This window comes from Halichoerus grypus, chromosome 10, assembly GCF_964656455.1.
Source record: "Halichoerus grypus chromosome 10, mHalGry1.hap1.1, whole genome shotgun sequence".
Lineage (NCBI taxonomy): Eukaryota > Metazoa > Chordata > Mammalia > Carnivora > Phocidae > Halichoerus > Halichoerus grypus.
In genome coordinates this window covers 128,824,379-128,841,276 of record NC_135721.1, presented here as the reverse complement: position 1 = coordinate 128,841,276, position 16,898 = coordinate 128,824,379, and the positions used below count along the sequence as shown (strand labels likewise).

At 49.4% G+C, this 16,898-nt stretch overlaps 1 protein-coding gene across 6 annotated transcripts in view; it reads left to right on the top strand.

Moving 5' to 3' along the window:
* The window catches only part of NFATC2 (nuclear factor of activated T cells 2), a 156,904-nt gene that overhangs the window by 98,017 nt on the left and 41,989 nt on the right, over window positions 1–16,898 (top strand). For all 6 annotated transcript variants that reach the window (XM_036064696.2, XM_036064694.2, XM_036064690.2 and 3 more), the window contains exons 7-8: window positions 15,486–15,541; window positions 15,941–16,067. In XM_036064696.2, the coding sequence (XP_035920589.1) occupies window positions 15,486–15,541; window positions 15,941–16,067 (183 nt within the window). The remainder of the gene's footprint in view (window positions 1–15,485; window positions 15,542–15,940; window positions 16,068–16,898) is intronic.

Here is a 16,898-nt window from a genome sequence, read left to right as displayed (position 1 = left end):
AATAAGGAAGAAGGAGTAATTAAGGAATTAATTAATAATTAAGGGATTACTAAGGAATCAGAATAGCGGCTGTCTGTGCTCTTTGATGGTCGCTGTCCATGGGGACTGTCTCCTCTAAGCCGGGGCCCGTGGGAGGCAGCCAGCCGAGCATGGAGAAGTGAGGGGGCTCACCGACAGGTAACACCCAGCACTGTCCTCATGTCCAACCTCCCTGGGCCTCAGTTTCCCTCTCTGTGAAATGAGGTACTAATGCCCCCCCCCCCCCCCGAGTTAAATGGAGTGCACACATAGGCGGTGTGTACTTAGGGCCCAGGGACTGCTCACTGAATGTATGGTATTGTCTTTTTTTTTTTTTTTTTAAAGATTTTATTTATTTATTTGACAGAGAGAGACACAGCGAGAGAGGGAACACAAGCAGGGCGAGTGGGAGAGGGAGAAGCAGGCTTCCCGCGGAGCAGGGAGCCCGATGCGGGGCTCGATCCCAGGACCCTGGGATCATGACCTGAGCCGAAGGCAGATGCTTAATGACTGAGCCACCCAGGTGGCCCTGCTATTGTCTTTATGGTCAGAATTCTCATCGCTCAGGCCGTCGGCCTCATTGACTCGACGGTTGCAAGCAGGGCCCTGAGCTCAGAAGGCCTGGGTGCACATCCATGATGCGCATGTAGTAGCTTCAGCATCCTGGGTGAGTTACGTCACCTCTCTGAACCAGTGTTTCCTCTTTTGTAAAATACAGGGGATTTGCTTGTCTTGAGAGAAGAGGCGATAACACGAGTTGGGGGTGTAGATGAGTCTTTTTGCCTAGATCCTAGCACATTGTAGATGCTCATGAAACATTAGTTTTTACTGTTATCATTATTTTTAGGCTGTGGAAGAACAAAGATGAGTAAAATTTTGTCTCATGGAACCAGGGAGACACTGAAAAACAATAAGTAATAATAATGAACTATGTGCCAGGCCTTGTTCTAAGCGCTTGATGTGTATTAACTAATCTGATTCCTCATGACAATTCTACCAGAGAGCTTCTCTTCTCCTAACTTTCCTAATGAGAGACCGAGCACACAGAGGTTAAGTAGCTTAGTGAAGATCACACAGCCGGTCAGTGGCGGTGCTGGGTTCGACCCCAGGCAGCCTGGCTCAGGAGTCCGCACCCTTGACCATGAGCTCTTCTGTTCTGAGGAAGCTCAGAACCAGGTTAATTTGCCCGAAGACCCTTCAGCTGCTTTGAGCCACTGATGTGAACCATTTTGTGGTGAAATAGACCCTTGGATTTTGTGGTGGGGTCACCGGGTTCAAGAGGACCCGTTCAGAGCCCTTTCATGCCTAGCTTAAGGAATCCTGGGTGAACAGGGCTTCTGGATTGATGCCAGTAGAAAAGCAGGGATCTCAGAGATGCACCTCACCCCCAGAGAAGTGGTGGGCTTCCCTCAGGGGATGTCTGGCTCCTCGGGGCCCCGACAGACAGGGGGTTCGTCTTGCATTTGCAGGGAGCTGGTCCTGCTCTTTTGACCCCAAGCACTCGCCTCCCCGCCCAGGACTGCCTTCTGTAGGGGGAATCCCTGTTGCTCAACTTCGTTTTTCCAAAACGCATCCCCGTTCCCATCTCCATGGATAGCTGGGCTGGCAAGGGCAGCGGGGCGGGGTGGAGTGGAACGGGCTGAAGTTTTCCAAGGAAGGGGAACCCCAGCTGTTTCTCACATTAAGGCAAGGTGACAGCCTCCTGGGCTAATCTTAGCCCCCACGTTGGGTCATCGGCACCACCAGCTCCAGTGTTCTTTTTATAGCTGTCGGCTGAAAGGGGATTGGCAGCTTCCACTCCAGCAGGATGACAAATTGGAGAGCGGTGGAAAAACAGTAGGAGAGGGGCAGCATGGTGTTTCTTAAGTTAGAAAAGCTTGGTGTTTTGGAAAATGGCGTCTTATTTATAGCAGCAGTAATAATAATGGCTATTATATTATTTTTATTACTATTTTTAGTTATTTTCATGACTTCCAGGAGCCTGTATGATCTGGCCCTTGCCCATCCCTCTGAATTCAGCATTTTGGACTGTCCCCTTGCTCACTTGGCTGTAGGTACACCTGTCTTCACTCTGTCCTCAAGCACCGCATGTTGGTTTCTGCCTCAGGACCTTTGCTTTTGCTGTCCACCATTTCTTGACGAGGCTGCATCCTCCTGTGTCTTCAAGGCTCAGCGCAGAGGTGACTTTCTCAACAAGCCCCTCCTTGCCCATCTGCTCAGAAGTTGTTCAACATCCTCCCCCCCCCAGAACCCTGTCACCTTCTGTCCCATTGTCCTGTTCTGTTTTCTCAGTGGCACCTCGCACTGCTGAAATTATCTTGCCTATTGGTTTATTCATTTCTTATCTGGTCTCCCACACTAGACTCTTAGTTCCTTGAGGGGGGTACTCGGTATTTGCTGCCGTATCCGCGGCATCTACAACAATCCCTGGCACCTAGTAGGTGTTTACTCACACCGTTGAATGGGTGTCTTCTCCTTTAATTGTCACATCGGCCCCAAGAGGCGGGTGACATGGTCCCCATTTACAGTCGAGGTAACTGAGGCACGTACAGGTCAAGCCACAGGCCCCAGGTCAGCCCGTAGCTGATGACAGAGCTGGAAAGCCAAGCGGTGTTTATCATCAACACCCCCTGCCCCCCAAGGAAGCTCTCTAGTCACGTCCACGAGGACAAAGAGAAACTGAACAGGATGATCAGGGTCTTTCTTATTTACCATCCTCAGTAATTGCCTAAAAGCCTTCATATATTCTCTGAAATTTTAAAAATGTGTAACCTTCCAGGCAAAGTTCAGGCGGAGAAGTCTAGGCTGTTCCTGACTTCAGCTGGTAACCCTGGCCCCCGGCCACCCAGGCCTCAGGCGGAGTTGGGGGTCCCAGCAAAACATTGCAAAACAGGAAAAAATCTAAGGACACAAAAATAAAAGTGATGTGGCAGCGGAAACAGGGTTGCCATGGCTCTGAGCGACTCGCCGCTTCTGGGTGGGATCCAATGTTTTGGAAGGTTCCTCCACATGACACAGGGTTTTGGAATTTTTCAGCTGGTAAATCTTTCTTAATTCAGGCCCCCGGCCCCAGCCAAGTAGCTCCCTGGCTCTCGGTGTCCTGCGGGGGTGTAGGTTGGAAACCTGCCTGCCTCGGATTACTCAGCTTTGAAACTTAAATTGTTGGAAGAGAATTTGTGTTTTGTTTTGCTGGACGATTTTCTTGGAACAGTCTGATGGCAGAGGCTCCCATCACCTGTTGAGAGGGCAAATTGATTTTTTAGAAAGGAGGCGTGGGTGGTGGAATTCCCTCTTTCCCACTGAATCATCATATCCTAATATGAGTCATTTTATTACTTGGAGGTTCCCAAAGGTTGTATTTTGAGCTTTGTTTAATAAATATAAATGCACATGCTTAAAATAATTTTTTTTTTTTTTTGCTAAATTAAGTATCTTTCCATGAATTAGTATCCTAGAAACCTTGGAACCACCTGAAAGAAGGCATCTGCTCCTGCCACCTGTTTTCCCTCCGCGGGTTTGGTTTTGCCCTGTGTGGTGTGTTCTCAAACAATAGACCTGGTGTGGGAGTCTCTCTAGACTGGGCTTCCCTCTGGGAAAGGTCAGACTTCCAGGCTGGGCTGGGGCATGACTAAGGCCCTGCAGACCTTTGCCCTCGGTGACTCACGTCCACAGTGTCCTCGGCCCTCTGGGCTGAAGCCCACCGCTTATACACAGCTGACTGGGACGCAAAGCTCGCCTCCAAAGCCAGAGGCCCGGTCGTTGCCCTGAAGCCCCGCTGGAGATAGAGAAAATGGTCTCATTTTCTGTCCCTTGCTTGTAAGGGCAGCCTTTTGGGCGAAAGAATCCTACAGTTCATTGTGTTTGGAAGCCTTTGAAAGAGGACACAGAGAGATGAGTTTTCTAGTTGACTTGGGTTCAGGCGTTTCCACCATCAGACATTGTTCTTGGTGCCAACAGACCTCTGTGTAAATTGCAATTAGCAGGTTGAAGTCCCCCACCCCTACCGCCACACACACCCGCAAGAAGATCATAATATCTTTTATTGATGAACACCCTTTTGTATTCTTTCTACATTTTTGGTGTCATGCTCTTTTTAAAAAATAAAAATTGTATATATTTAAGGTATAAGCAGGCTGGATTTTGGATCATCTAGCAGACTTGGCTTGAAGTCTGGATAGGCCCCATATATATTATGTGCTTTGGGACTCAGTTTCCGCATCTCTAAAGTGGGGTTCCTGGTATTTCAGCAATGAAAAGAGATCAAGGATCTAAACGTGTCAGGCACATAGTAGGTGCTCAGAAGATGTCAGCTGACCTTCCATGTGCTCCCTGGGAGCTCAGTTTACTGTACACAGAACCAGGAAGACAGGGCCATGTTGGTTTCTTGTCTGAGAGAAGAGGCCTTCTGGGCACAGGTTAGTTTCTCTTCTTATCCCCCAAGCCATCCCACACCCGCTGTCATGGCCTCACCAAGGAGCTGGCGGGAGCTTGACTGATGGCGGCCACTCCCTGCCCCCCCATCTTACAGGTGGGGAAGCTGACTCACATGGTGAGGTTGACAGACTTCCTAGAGGTGGTAGAGTTTGTGGGTGGAGGGCTGGGTCCCAAACCCCTACTTCCTGGTTCCCAGCGCGATGGGCTGGATGCAACGGTTGGGGGGTATCCGTAGGTGACTGCTCATCACTAAGAAGAGTTGCCGCTGCAGGGGGGGTGAAAGATGGGCAGAAGTCCAGCCTCTGTGGAAAACAACCCAGTGATGCTCCTTTAGCCTCTCTCTGCTCGCTCAACCCCAGGGCTTCCATAGTGCTCCCCGGGTATTTACTGAACACTTACTAGGTGCAGGTACCGCACCGGGCACTGGGGACCCATTACAGCGGAGGTCCCTGCTCTCAGCAGGTGGACAGTCTCGAGCTTGTTCACGAGCAGGCCATTCCGAGACAGAGAAAGTGCTCTGAAGAGAGTGAAACCAGGTCAGAGGAGCTAGACAAAGGGCTTGGAGGCAGGGGGAAAAATATAGGAGGCTCAGTGAAATTCAGATCTCAGACAACACATGTCGGTAGTATGAGTATGTCCCGTGCAATGGCACAGGATTTGGGGCATACTCGTAGTAAAAAAGGAGGTCACTGATTTCTGAAAATCAAATTTAACTAGATGTCCTGTATTTTTATTTGTTAAATCTGGCAACCCTGGAGAGTGGGATCAGGGAGGGCTTCCCTGAGGAGGTGGCTTTGAACAGAGGCCTAACGGCAGAAAAGAGGGAGTTGCACAGACTGTCGGAAGAGGGTCTCAGGCAGAAATAACCGCCCAGTCCCAGCATGGGGATGAGCCTGGGGTGTTTGAGGAAATGAAAGCAGGCCCAGGCCGCAAGGGCAGCGTGAGAGCAGCGGGGAGGATGGCACCAACCAAGGCTGGAGAGGTCCCTGGGTTGGGGCGGGGGTGCGAGGGGCTCAGGTCATGCCTAGGTTTGTAGGCACAGAGAAGAGTTTGGATTTTGTTACAAAAGCAACTAGGAGCTCTTGTCCTAAGCAGGGGAGTGACATGATCTAATTTATATCGTTAAGATTGTTCTGGCAATCTGGATGAAGAATGGACTCAGGGGTGGGGGGGACAGGTGGAAGGTGCTGTGAGCCCCCACTGCAGTTGCCCAGGTCGGGGACGGAGGTGAGGGGGCTGAGCCCACAGAGGAGGTGGTGGGGCATCAGGAGAGAAGTGGGGTGTTGGGAATCAAGGCATTTCCTCTCCACCGCCCAGCAAGTACATTTGGGCCGTTGTACCATTGCAGTGGGTGAAATCCTCAGCTCTGGGACCCTCCTGCTCCCCCCCCCGCCCCCATCTGCTCGGCTCATTAAGCCCCCATACCCAGGGAGTATGCATTTTTCTGCTAGTTAGCAGTCGTAAAGGGCAGACTGGAAGGACTTCAGCCATCTTCATTTAGCTAATTTTAAAAGCAGGGCCAGGACTGGGAAGCATCACCATGATTTCCTAACACAAACTGACACTTTGATTTCCTCCCCGTTTGCCTGGAGCCCAGGGGCGTGCTCACGACCCGCGTGAGGACGGATTCGCTCTCCTCCTTCTGAAAGCTCCCTTATTTCTCCTTCAAGTGCTGACAGAAGCCCGTGGCTCATCCAGGCTGACTGCTAAGACCCCAGCCCAGACCCAATGCCAGCCCTCCTGCTTCCTAATGCTTTGGCTTCAAGAGCTGTCTGCAAAGCGGACAATAAAGCAACAGCAGGGTAGGGGCCATGGGGCCAAGCCACCACCAAGGCTAGAATGTTCGTTGAACCATGCACACCCCCTGCCCCGTGTTTTTTTGTTCTTGCAAAGTCTTGCTAAGTCTTCTCTAGACCCAGCCCCTTTGCCCAAAGAACCTGGCTCTTTTCTCTTTCCCTCTGAGTAAGACTTGGAAGGGCCCTTTCCATGCTGGCTGCCAGTCCCTTTTAATTTAGGATGGGGGAAGTTTGCCCAAACATCTGCTCAAGGGACTGAAGTCCTTCATTTCATCTCAGCCCAGAGCAGTAGAAGCAGACTTGGTCATCTTGGGCCTCTTCTGTTCTGGGCAGGTTTTCCCAGAGTCCCGGACCTGGGGCCTGGGTTGGGAGGTGGGTTGTAGACGACTCGGCTCGGTTGCTTGCATTGCACGTGAGTCAATGTCTGCACCATTATTCCAGGTGCCTTCCCCATCACTCAGTTTCCAAAAAGGATTCCTCACAAAGGGTTCGGCAGTCTCTCCTTGTGGGGTCTTTTTGCTGGCGAGGCCAGTGGTCTGGCTGTGGGCCAAGCCCTGGGAAATCCTGAGGTCACTTTGTTCATTTAGTCCACTGGTGTTTACTGAGTGCTTGTTACGCGTCAGACACGGTAGTGCTGGGATGAAGCAGAGAATAAGACAGATGCGTGGCGCTGCCTTCCAGAAGCCCACGGCCTAGCAGGGGAAGGAGACAGAAAGCCAATAGGCTGAGAAAATGAAGTCAGAGGATCAAAGGGGATGGGGGACAGGTCAAGGGGGACCTCCCCGAATTGCGTCAGAAGGCTGGGGAGGTGCTGGTCTGAGTAAGGTCTGCAGAAGAGCAAGTGTGGTTGTTGGGGGGAGATCGAGAAGGCCAGTGTGGCTGGAGGGAAACTGAGGAAGTCCCCGTCCCAGGGGAGGTGAAGAACCTTGGGTCCTCACTTGGGAGCTCTGGTGGGCCTGTCCAGAGCAGGACGGCTTGTGTGGCTCGTACTGTGGTCCCAGCAACATGCACAGGGCCTGCCGTGCAGTAGGAGCTTGGTCAGTGTTGCTGGTCCATGCCTGGCTTCCATCTGAGACCGTGGCCCCAGAGGGCCCCCGGGAGACACGCAGATCAATAGGCAGTTGCAATATACTTTTTCCTCAAGAGAAAAGCTTTATCTTAAAAAACACTAAAAAACGCATGCAATGTGGAACTCCTGGGTGGTGCAATCAGTTAAGTGTCCAACTCTTCGTTTCAGCTCAGGTTGTGATCTCAGGGCCGTGAGATCGAGCCCCGAGTTGGGCTCTGCACTCAGCCCAGAGTCTGCTTGAGACTCTCTCTCCTTCTCCCTCTGCCCCTACACCCTGCACTCTCTATCTCTAAAATAAGTAAAATAAATCTTTGAAAAAATGCATGCAGTGTACTTCTACCCAGTTTCTTGGATGGCGTTATAGAAGATGTGGATGTCTGGGCTGGTCCGTCCAGTCCAGCCACAGGGGTGTAACCACGTGGGCAGTGTGGGACATGTGTTTGCTGAGTTTGTGCCACACACACTGGGCTGTCGTACTTACCAGTTCCTGCTTTTTAATATAATAGGGATACGTTTCCAGGGCTGAGAATAAGATCATGCTCATGCTAAGTGCTGCCAGTGTTCCCTAGACCTAATCTCCCTGATTTTCCATACCAGAGATGGAGGGCCCATCGTTCCTGTAGACCCCTATCAGTGAATACTTTCTATGGCCATTTTATCTATTCACGATGAGAGATGTAATGCAACGCAATGAAACAAGGAACTGGGACACCCACCAGAACACTTGGGTCAAGATGACCTGCCAGTTCTTTCTTGCCAGAGTCAGACGCATGGGACACCAAATTCTCAAATATTAATAGCAGTACTCACTACGGGCTGAGCATTTTGCTAAGCATTTTACATATGATCTACTTGAATTTTTGCCAACTCTTTGAAGTCAGTGAATGAACTCGACCCTTTTGCTTATGAGGAAACTAAGGCACAGAGAGGTTAAGCTACCACTCACAGGCCACACAGCAAGTAAAGAGCAATGATTGAGCTTGAACCCAGAGGGAGGGAGTTCAGGCAGAGAGTCCTGCCAGCATTTATGGTGAGTTCCTCTGCCTCCTGGAAGCTCAGTTCAGAGGATGGGATCGGCGTGTTCTCTTGGTGAAACCCCAGGACTGTGTGCTGTGGGATGCAGGGTGGGGGGAGGGAAGACGTGCCCAGGGAAATGGTCTTGAGGTATTTTGCAAACCACACAGTTCCCATAAAGACCAGTTCCCTGGAGTGTGCCTTCCACATGCTACCTAAAATTGGGGACGTCAGTGTCAGCTTTCAGTTCCTGTTGGGGACTAGTCTGTTGGGAACTCAGGGCAGCCTCCACTTGAGATGCACAATAAGGCTAGACTCTTAAAGCTGCCCTCTGGGCTTAAAGACAAAAGGAAGAAGCTAGGCCCCTGGGTTTGGCTCATGATTTAGGTTTTTGGTTTCTTAAAGAAGATTTATTTATTTATTTTAGAGAGAGCGCGTGTGTGCACAGCAGGGAGGGGGCAGAGGGAGAGAGAGAATCTTAAGCAGACTCCCCGCTGTGCGCAGAGCCCGATGCGGGGCTCCATCTCACAACCCGGAGATCAAGACCTGAGCCGAAACTAAGAGTCAGACGCTTAACCGACTGAGCCACCCAGGCACCCCATGATTGAGGTTTTGATTTTTCATTCCTGTGAGCTCTCTTTTTAAAAGTTGAGGTAATGGTGAGAAGACCCATTTGAAAGGAAAGCAGTCGGGCACCGTGTCCACCTGCCTCTTATAACAGACGTCGTCCCTTTGTGAATTCCCTCCGCTTCTGCCCGCAGGGCAGAGTATGTATAATTTATAATTATAATCAGAGAAATGTGTATTATTTTCTGATTAGAATATGCTTATGGTTTTCTCAATAATGACACATTGTGGAATATATGCAAAAAATGATAAGACAATATTGAAATAATATGTTGCCATGAGCCATAATAATTATGCTCACCAACATCTGTCACACATTTATCCTGCGCCGTGTGTCTGTCTGGGAACGAACCTATGGGATATAGGTCCTGTGATTGTCCCCGTATTTTGGATAAGAGGCCGAGAGAGGTAAAGTGCCTTATCCGAGCATACACAGCGAATAGGGCCTGTGGCCTGCAGGGTGGCCTAGAGGTTTTTTTTCATTTAAGTGCTGCCATTTCAAAGTGAGATTTCACTAAAAATGCAGGGATTCCAAGCTGGGTCTGCTCTGGAGTTCGGGGTTTGCAGGAATGAAACGGATAGCACTGTGGTGCCACAGAGGGGAAGTCTGTTCTGGCCACAGAATGTGCCCAAGACGGCTCGGGTTACAGTAGCCACGTAGCTGAAGGCCCCACAGACCCTGGGGTGAGCAGGCAGTGAGTGCCCCCTACACCCCACGGGCTTTTTCTTCCCTGACCTGCTATCCACAGAGCTCTAGGAGCCGGGCTGCATGGGGGTCCCCCAGGCCAGGGGTGAGGCCGCCCGCGGGCCGTCTCCTGGCGGGTCCTGTTTGCTCTGCCTGGAGCCCAGAGGAAGGGGGCAGGAAGGAGGGAGAGTTTTTAAGTGAGTGGCTGTTATAGGGACATCCCTCTGCACCCCAGTCTGGGGAGGGCCCTGTGGACACCCTGGGGCCCTCCTGGGCACGTCGTTCTGATTCTGAAGTGAAGAGAAGGTCAAGTCCTCAGAGCCAAGGGGCCTAGGGTCTGGGAGGAAGGAAAGCTAGTTTTCCCATCTGACAGCCGGGGGTCCTTGCTTTGGGTGGGTGGAGTACAGTAGCAGAGAAGCTGCCGACCAAGAGAATATTGGGTGGTGTTTTCTGGCCAAAATGTCGTGTAGTCCTGGGGAAAATCTCAGCTACATCCCAGCGGAGGGGGATCTGCAGAAACCTGATCATCCTCCTCCCCATGTTGTACAAGGCGGTGCCTTCCTCTCTCAGAGGCCCCCCCGGGGTGGGGCATGGGAAGTAAAGGAGAGATGTGGGGGCTGGGTGGCGGTGCTGTGGTTGAAGTGGGAAGCACGGCACTGTCTGAAGAGGCCAGGGTCTTTTTTTTTTTTTTTTTTTTTTAAATTTTATTATGTTATGTTAGTCACCATACAATACATCATTAGTTTTTGATGTGGGGATCCACGATCCATTGTTTTCATATAACTCCCAGTGCTCCATGCAGTACGTGCCCTCCTTAATACTCATCACCGGGCTAACCCATCCCCCCATCCCCCTCCCCTCTAAAACCCTGTTTGTTTCTCAGAGTCCATAGTCTCTCATGGTTCATCTCTCCCTCCGATTCCCCCCCCACCTCATTTTTCCCTTCCTTCTCCTAGTGTCCTCCATGCTATTCCTTATGTTCCACAAATAAGTGAAACCATATGATAATTGACTTTCTCTGCTTGACTTATTTCACTTAGCATAATCTCCTCCAGTCCCATCCATGTTGATGTAAAAGTTGGGTATTCATCCTTTCTGATGGCTGAGTAATATTCCATTGTATATATGGATCACATCTTCTTTATCCATTCATCTGTTGAAGGGCATCTCAGCTCTTTCCACAGTTTGGCTATTGCGGACATTGCTGCTGTGAACATTGGGGTGCGTATGGCCCTTCTTTTCACTACATGTGTGTCTTTGGGGTAAATACCCAGGAGTGCAATTGCTGGGTCATAGGGTAGCTCTATTTTTAAATTTTTGAGGAACCTCCACACTGTTTTCCAAAGTGGCTGTACCAACTTGCATTCCCACCAACAGTGTAAGAGGGTTCCCCTTTCTCCACAACCTCTCCAACATTTGTTGTTTCTTTCCCTGTCCATTTTGGCCATTCTAACTGGTGTCAGGTGGTATCTCAGTGTGGTTTTGATTTGGATTTCCCTGATGGCTAATGATGATGAACATTTTTTCATGTGTCTGTTAGCCATTTGTATGTCTTCTTCAGAGAAGTGTCTGTTCATCTCTTCTGCCCACTTTTTGACTTGATTATTTGTTTTTTGGGTGTTGAGTTTGAGAAGTTCTTTATAGATTTTGGATACCAGCCCTTTATCTGTAGTGTCATTTGCAAATATCTTCTCCCATTCTGTGGGTTGCCTCTTTGTTTTGTTGACTGTTTCCTTTGCTGTGCAGAAGCTTTTTATCTTGATGAAGTCCCAAAAGTTCATTTTTGCTTTTGTTTCACTAGCTTTTGGAGATGTATCTTGAAAGAAGTTGCTGTGGCCGATGTCAAAGAGGTTACTGCCTATGTTCTCCTCTAGGATTTTGATGGATTCCTGTCTCACATTGAGGTCTTTCATCCACTTTGAGTTTATCTTTGTGAATGGTGTTAGAGAATGGTCGAGTTTCATTCTTCTGCATGTGGCTGTCCAATTTTCCCAGCACCATTTATTGAAGAGACTGTCTTTTTTCCATTGCATGTTTTTTCCTGCTTTGTCAAAGATTATTTGACCATAGAGTTGAGGGTCCATATCTGGGTTCTCTGAAGAGGCCAGGGTCTTGCGTGGGTGCCCAGAATGGTCAGATCGTCTGAATTGTTTTTTTTTTCAAGAGCAAAATCTGCATTTTTAGGTGAAATCTCATCTTGAAACGCCAGCAGCTAATGAAAAAACCTCCAAAAAAGCCACCCCACCCTGCAGGCCGCAAAACAGGCCTGGTCTCTAGGGTGAGGCCAATGGCTAAAAAAAAAAATTATGGTAAAATATGCATATTACAATATTGATCATTGTAACCGTTTGTAAGTGAACCCTTCAGTGGCATTAAATCTCTCACAGTATTGTACCACCATTGTTACCACTATCCATTTTCAGGACATTCTCATTTTTCGAAACAGAAGCTGTGTCCCCATTAAATAGTAACACCACCACCCCCCCCCCCCGCCCCCGTCCTCCCCCACAGCCTCTGGTAACCTGCGTTCTTCTTTCTGTGTCTGAATTTGCCTGTTCTGTGTACCTCATATAGGTGGGATTATGTAATACTGTCCTGTGTTGGGCCTGTTTGACTCAGCATCATGTGTTCAAGGTCGATCCGTGTGTCAGAATTCACTGGACGCTGTGTCACTGCATGTATGAGTAGACCACGTTCTGTTGATCCATTTGCCTGTTGACGGACCTCTCTGCCTTCTCTGAAGAAGCATTCTGCCCCAGCAAATACTTAGATCATGACTATCCTTTATTGCAAGGATCTTAATTCCGATTGTGCTGACCAATGGCTGAGCACTAGGGTATGGAATAAGGGACACATGGCCTTTGAGGACAGTGGGGGAGGCAAACACATGCTTTCGCGGAGAGAGCGTGGTGGTGGGGTTTCCTGGGGTGCCGTGGACGCCGTGGGCACCAGGGCTTGGCTTCCCCGGGAGAGACTGCAGCTCAGTCTCGAAGGATGAGCTGCCCAGAGCGCCTGCCCCGTGTCCTTCATTCACTTGGCGGAGGAGGAACACAGGGATCTGAAACCATGTAACCATGAACCAGGAGTCCTGGTTCTAGGCTCAGCTGCCTGGGCTCAGATCTGCCTCCCCCCCCCCCCCCCCATAGCTGTGCATCCTGGGGCCAGGGCCTGAGTGTCCTCACCTATCCAATGGGGGTGACGATCAGACCTGCGGCATAGGCTTGTTATATGGATTAGACTTGTCCAGACCTGCCAGGTGTTTTGAGCGGTGCTTTGCGTACCCTCAGTGCTCAGAACCAATAGCTGTTATTCCTCCTGGGGGCAGGGTTGTGAAAATGGGGCCTGTGGAGGCTGGAACAGGTCGTGCGGGGCCTTCAAGCCGGCTGTGCTTGCTTAGATGCTATTGGGAGGCACACGGGGAGCAGGGACAAACCTTTGTGGTGGATGTGACCCTGCAAAAATCTTACCTGCGTAGGACTTTCCCTTGGCCTCCCAGGAAGCTGGTCACCCTGTCTGCTTAATGACCTTGAGCTTTTCTCCTCAAAAGCATCTCTTTTATTATTGGAGTGTGCCAATTGTTGTTTAAGGACTGTGATTTCGTGACTGTCCTCTTCCTGCCTTTGGACAAAACCCGTTCCTTCTCTGGGCCTCAGTTTCCCCATCTGATGGTGTTGGGCTGGCTAATTCCTAAGGATGGTCCCAAGCACCTGTGCACTGGAATTCTGTGGCTCGTAGTGGGTGGAGTTTTACTTACGTATACCCACCAGAGATGGACAAAAGGTGAAAGTGAAGGAGAAGGGCTCCCTCTCATTTCTCTTGGGTTCCTGGACCAGGAGAAGAGACTCCGTGAGAATCCTTTTCCTGGGGACATGCCTTTCATCAACTGCCATTTTGTGCTTCGCCTGTCACTCCTGGCATGAGTTGGGAAGAGAGCTGGGGATGGAGACTCTATGGACCCAGCTTGATATGTCTGGATCCCTTTTCCAGATGCTTCTCCCTTTCCTCCCAATTATGAGACTCCTGAAAACGGTCCTTTCTTTTCAGAGTGGGTCAGAGTCCTATGGGGAAATGAGCTGAACTGAAGGGACCCAGATATTATTGGTGACAGAACTCAGTTCAGCCAATGAGAGGCCCAGGAGGAGGTGGTGCACCGGATATCAGCACATTATTGTTTATCGTCTGTTTCCTCGATTCTTTTATTACTTGATCTTCTGACTTAGAGCTTGCACTGCAGTTAGTGAATAAGAATGCCCTTCTTGACATGGACCCACGCCTCGCTCGTAACCACCACCTGAAAGACAGACGTATGTCTCTGGTGGATGACTTTTGACCTGTCTTTGATAAAGGGGTAAGAATTTTCTCTGACTGGTTCTGTCCAGGGCCTTTCACATGGAAACTACTGTGTCTTGATGACACAGTGTTGGATGTTGGGGAGATGGTGGTGACTCGAACTCGGTCCCTTCCATCATGGTGAGAGTTGGTACCTTGACCACATTTTCCCTCTTCCCTTTTGACAGAAACCCATGTCTCCCTTAATCATTTCAGGAGTCTAATAGAACTCTAAGGCCACGACTTGCAGACATACTCATTACTCAGGGCTCTAGCTAGCTCATTGCCTGTGTGTTGTTAAGATCATCTACACCGCATCAACTTTGGTAGCAATCACAGGACTTTATTAGTTATTATTTGGGGAAATATGTTCTATACTAGGAAGTTCAAATAATGCTTGGAAACCAGATTTCTTTGGGTGAACCTTAAGAGCCAAGTCTATAGGTTCATATCTAACCTATCACCGAAGATGTTAATAATTGTGCTTAAAGCAGGGGAGAGGGGTTCTGTGGCCAAATGTTGGGACTTGGTGCTTACCCCATCCCACCTTGGAGAGTTACACTGCCTGTGAGCAGATTAAAGGCTCTGAGAAGTCCTGCAGTAAAGAAACCTATTTGACATTGACTCAGCATTTTCCAAATGCTTATTAGCTTTAGAATTTGTTTCCCACCCTCATAAACCCATTTAATATCCTTCAGAGCCAGCGTTCCACAAAGCACCCTGGAAACACTTGTGGAAATGATTTGTTTCAGCCAAAAACGGCCCAATGGCCAATGTAGGTGGTCAGATAAAGCAATCTGTTATTTGCAAATGCAGAGTTTTATTTGACTCGTTGGCCCCAAACTGAGGAACTAGTGCTCTTCTCCAAGGAAGGAGAGTTCACTCCTGAGCAAAACCTCTCATTGATTCTTGTAATGAGTCATGTGAAATCCAGACCGTTGACTGGAAGGTGGGGGGTGGGTTCCTACGTTTCCACCCTCTCCAAGGGCTCAAGAGGTAGGACATTGTTTCAGGCTCTTAGGGCGGAATATGTGAGCCACTTGTGTTCTCAGACAATCAAGAAGCCATGTCGGGGGCAGCAAGTGATCTGTAATAGGGCCCCTGTGACCGTCTTGGTGTGTGCAGGACACTTGGAAATAGTCTTTGGTTGAACAAAGCATATAGTGAGGTATCATGTATAACGGTCTATCTTTTTTTAAAGAAAGATACAAGAGACATTCAAACATAATAGCAGTGGGATGATGGGCAATTTCTGTTCTTTTCCTTTTCCTTGTTACCTACTGGTGCCCAGGTTTCTATTGTCGACATACATTCCCATTAGAAAAAGAAATACACAAATATAAATAAAAATACACGTATGTTCAAATAGACACACATAACACAAACACACGTATACACCTTGCTGAAACGATAGAATGTGTAAACCAAGATAAATGTAAGTTGGTGAGTTTTGGTCTTAAATCTTTGGTTTCTAATAGTTCCTTCAAAGTGTGTCCTTTTTTAATTTTTCCAGATGGGCAGCAAATTTGGGAGATGGAAGCTACGGTGGATAAAGACAAGAGCCAGCCTGTAAGCACCTGGACGAGATGACTGAGCACCCTGTCATGTCCCCCTCCCACCTCCCTCATGTTCTCTTTCCTTCCTTTTTTCCTCCTTCATCCAAGTCCCAGGGCTTTGGAGCTAACAGGCACTCAGTAGGTATTGAATGGACACATCAGTTGAACATTTACTGAGCACCAGGCCCTCTGATTTGTAACTGTGGCATCGTGATAGACTTTGGGAGAGTAAGTGGCAATCCTTTGTTCACCCACAGCTGGAAGGTCAAGTGCCTCTTAGGTAGAATCTCGCCTATAAACGTACAGAATGTGTCTTGACTCCTCTGAGAGGAGCTGGCTTGATGTGCTTGGGGCCTTGCTTAGGAACGTAGGCATTGTTGCAGTTAAGCTGATGATAGCTCCTTCCTTCCAGAACATGCTTTTTGTTGAGATCCCTGAGTATCGAAACAAGCACATCCGTGCATCGGTGAAGGTGAACTTCTATGTCATCAATGGGAAAAGAAAACGAAGTCAGCCTCAGCACTTTACCTACCACCCAGGTAAGAAATCTTCTCTGGAGGCCCCTTTGGTGTTGAGAGGTGAGGTAGGACATTGTCCTCAGGTGAGGACACATGAGGTCTGCTCCCAGCTGGGTGACCTTGGGCAGGTGACTCAACCTCTTGGAGCCTCCATTTCCTCATCTGTCAAATGGCACCTTCCTTATAAGACTTAAAGAAATCAAATGCACGTAACGTGCTTAGCACAGCGCACGGTAAGCAGATATGAATGATATTAGCTATTACTAATATTTTTCTTCTGGGGGTGGAGGCAGACGAGGAGGGAGGCATGCGTGGACTTGTTCAACAACATGACCTCTGTCCATGTCTTAGATTTGCTCCTGATTGGGGGACTGAACCCTCCCTGAAACCTGCAGGCTCTGTAGTGGACCCCGCAGTGGGTAGTCTCTCTGCGGCCCTGTGGATTCCTGGGTAGATAGCCAGGCCAGGAGGTCTCATTCCCACAAAGTACTACAGTTCCCCAAGGCTGACACAGGCCTACCAGTCACATTTCCAGGACTGGAAACCTATAATCCGAGACTATCATCCAGAGTATAATTTCCACCCTGTGACAGCGTCACGTGGAGCTTCTCATGCCGGAAGCATGAGACCAAGGGGACCGTCCTGGAAGCCCAGGCTTGGTGGGGCTTGGCTTTGGTGGGGTGTGTCCAGAGGCTTGTCTGGTCTCTCTGGCCGTGGCACCATCTCAGGACTGACGTGATAAGCCGTGAGTGGCAGGGGCCTGCGGGGGCCCAAGACTATGGGAGACAAACTCTGGGAAGGTTCTAGACAGCAGCTCAGTGATCCTTGTGTTCTACGGCACTCTCACCTCGT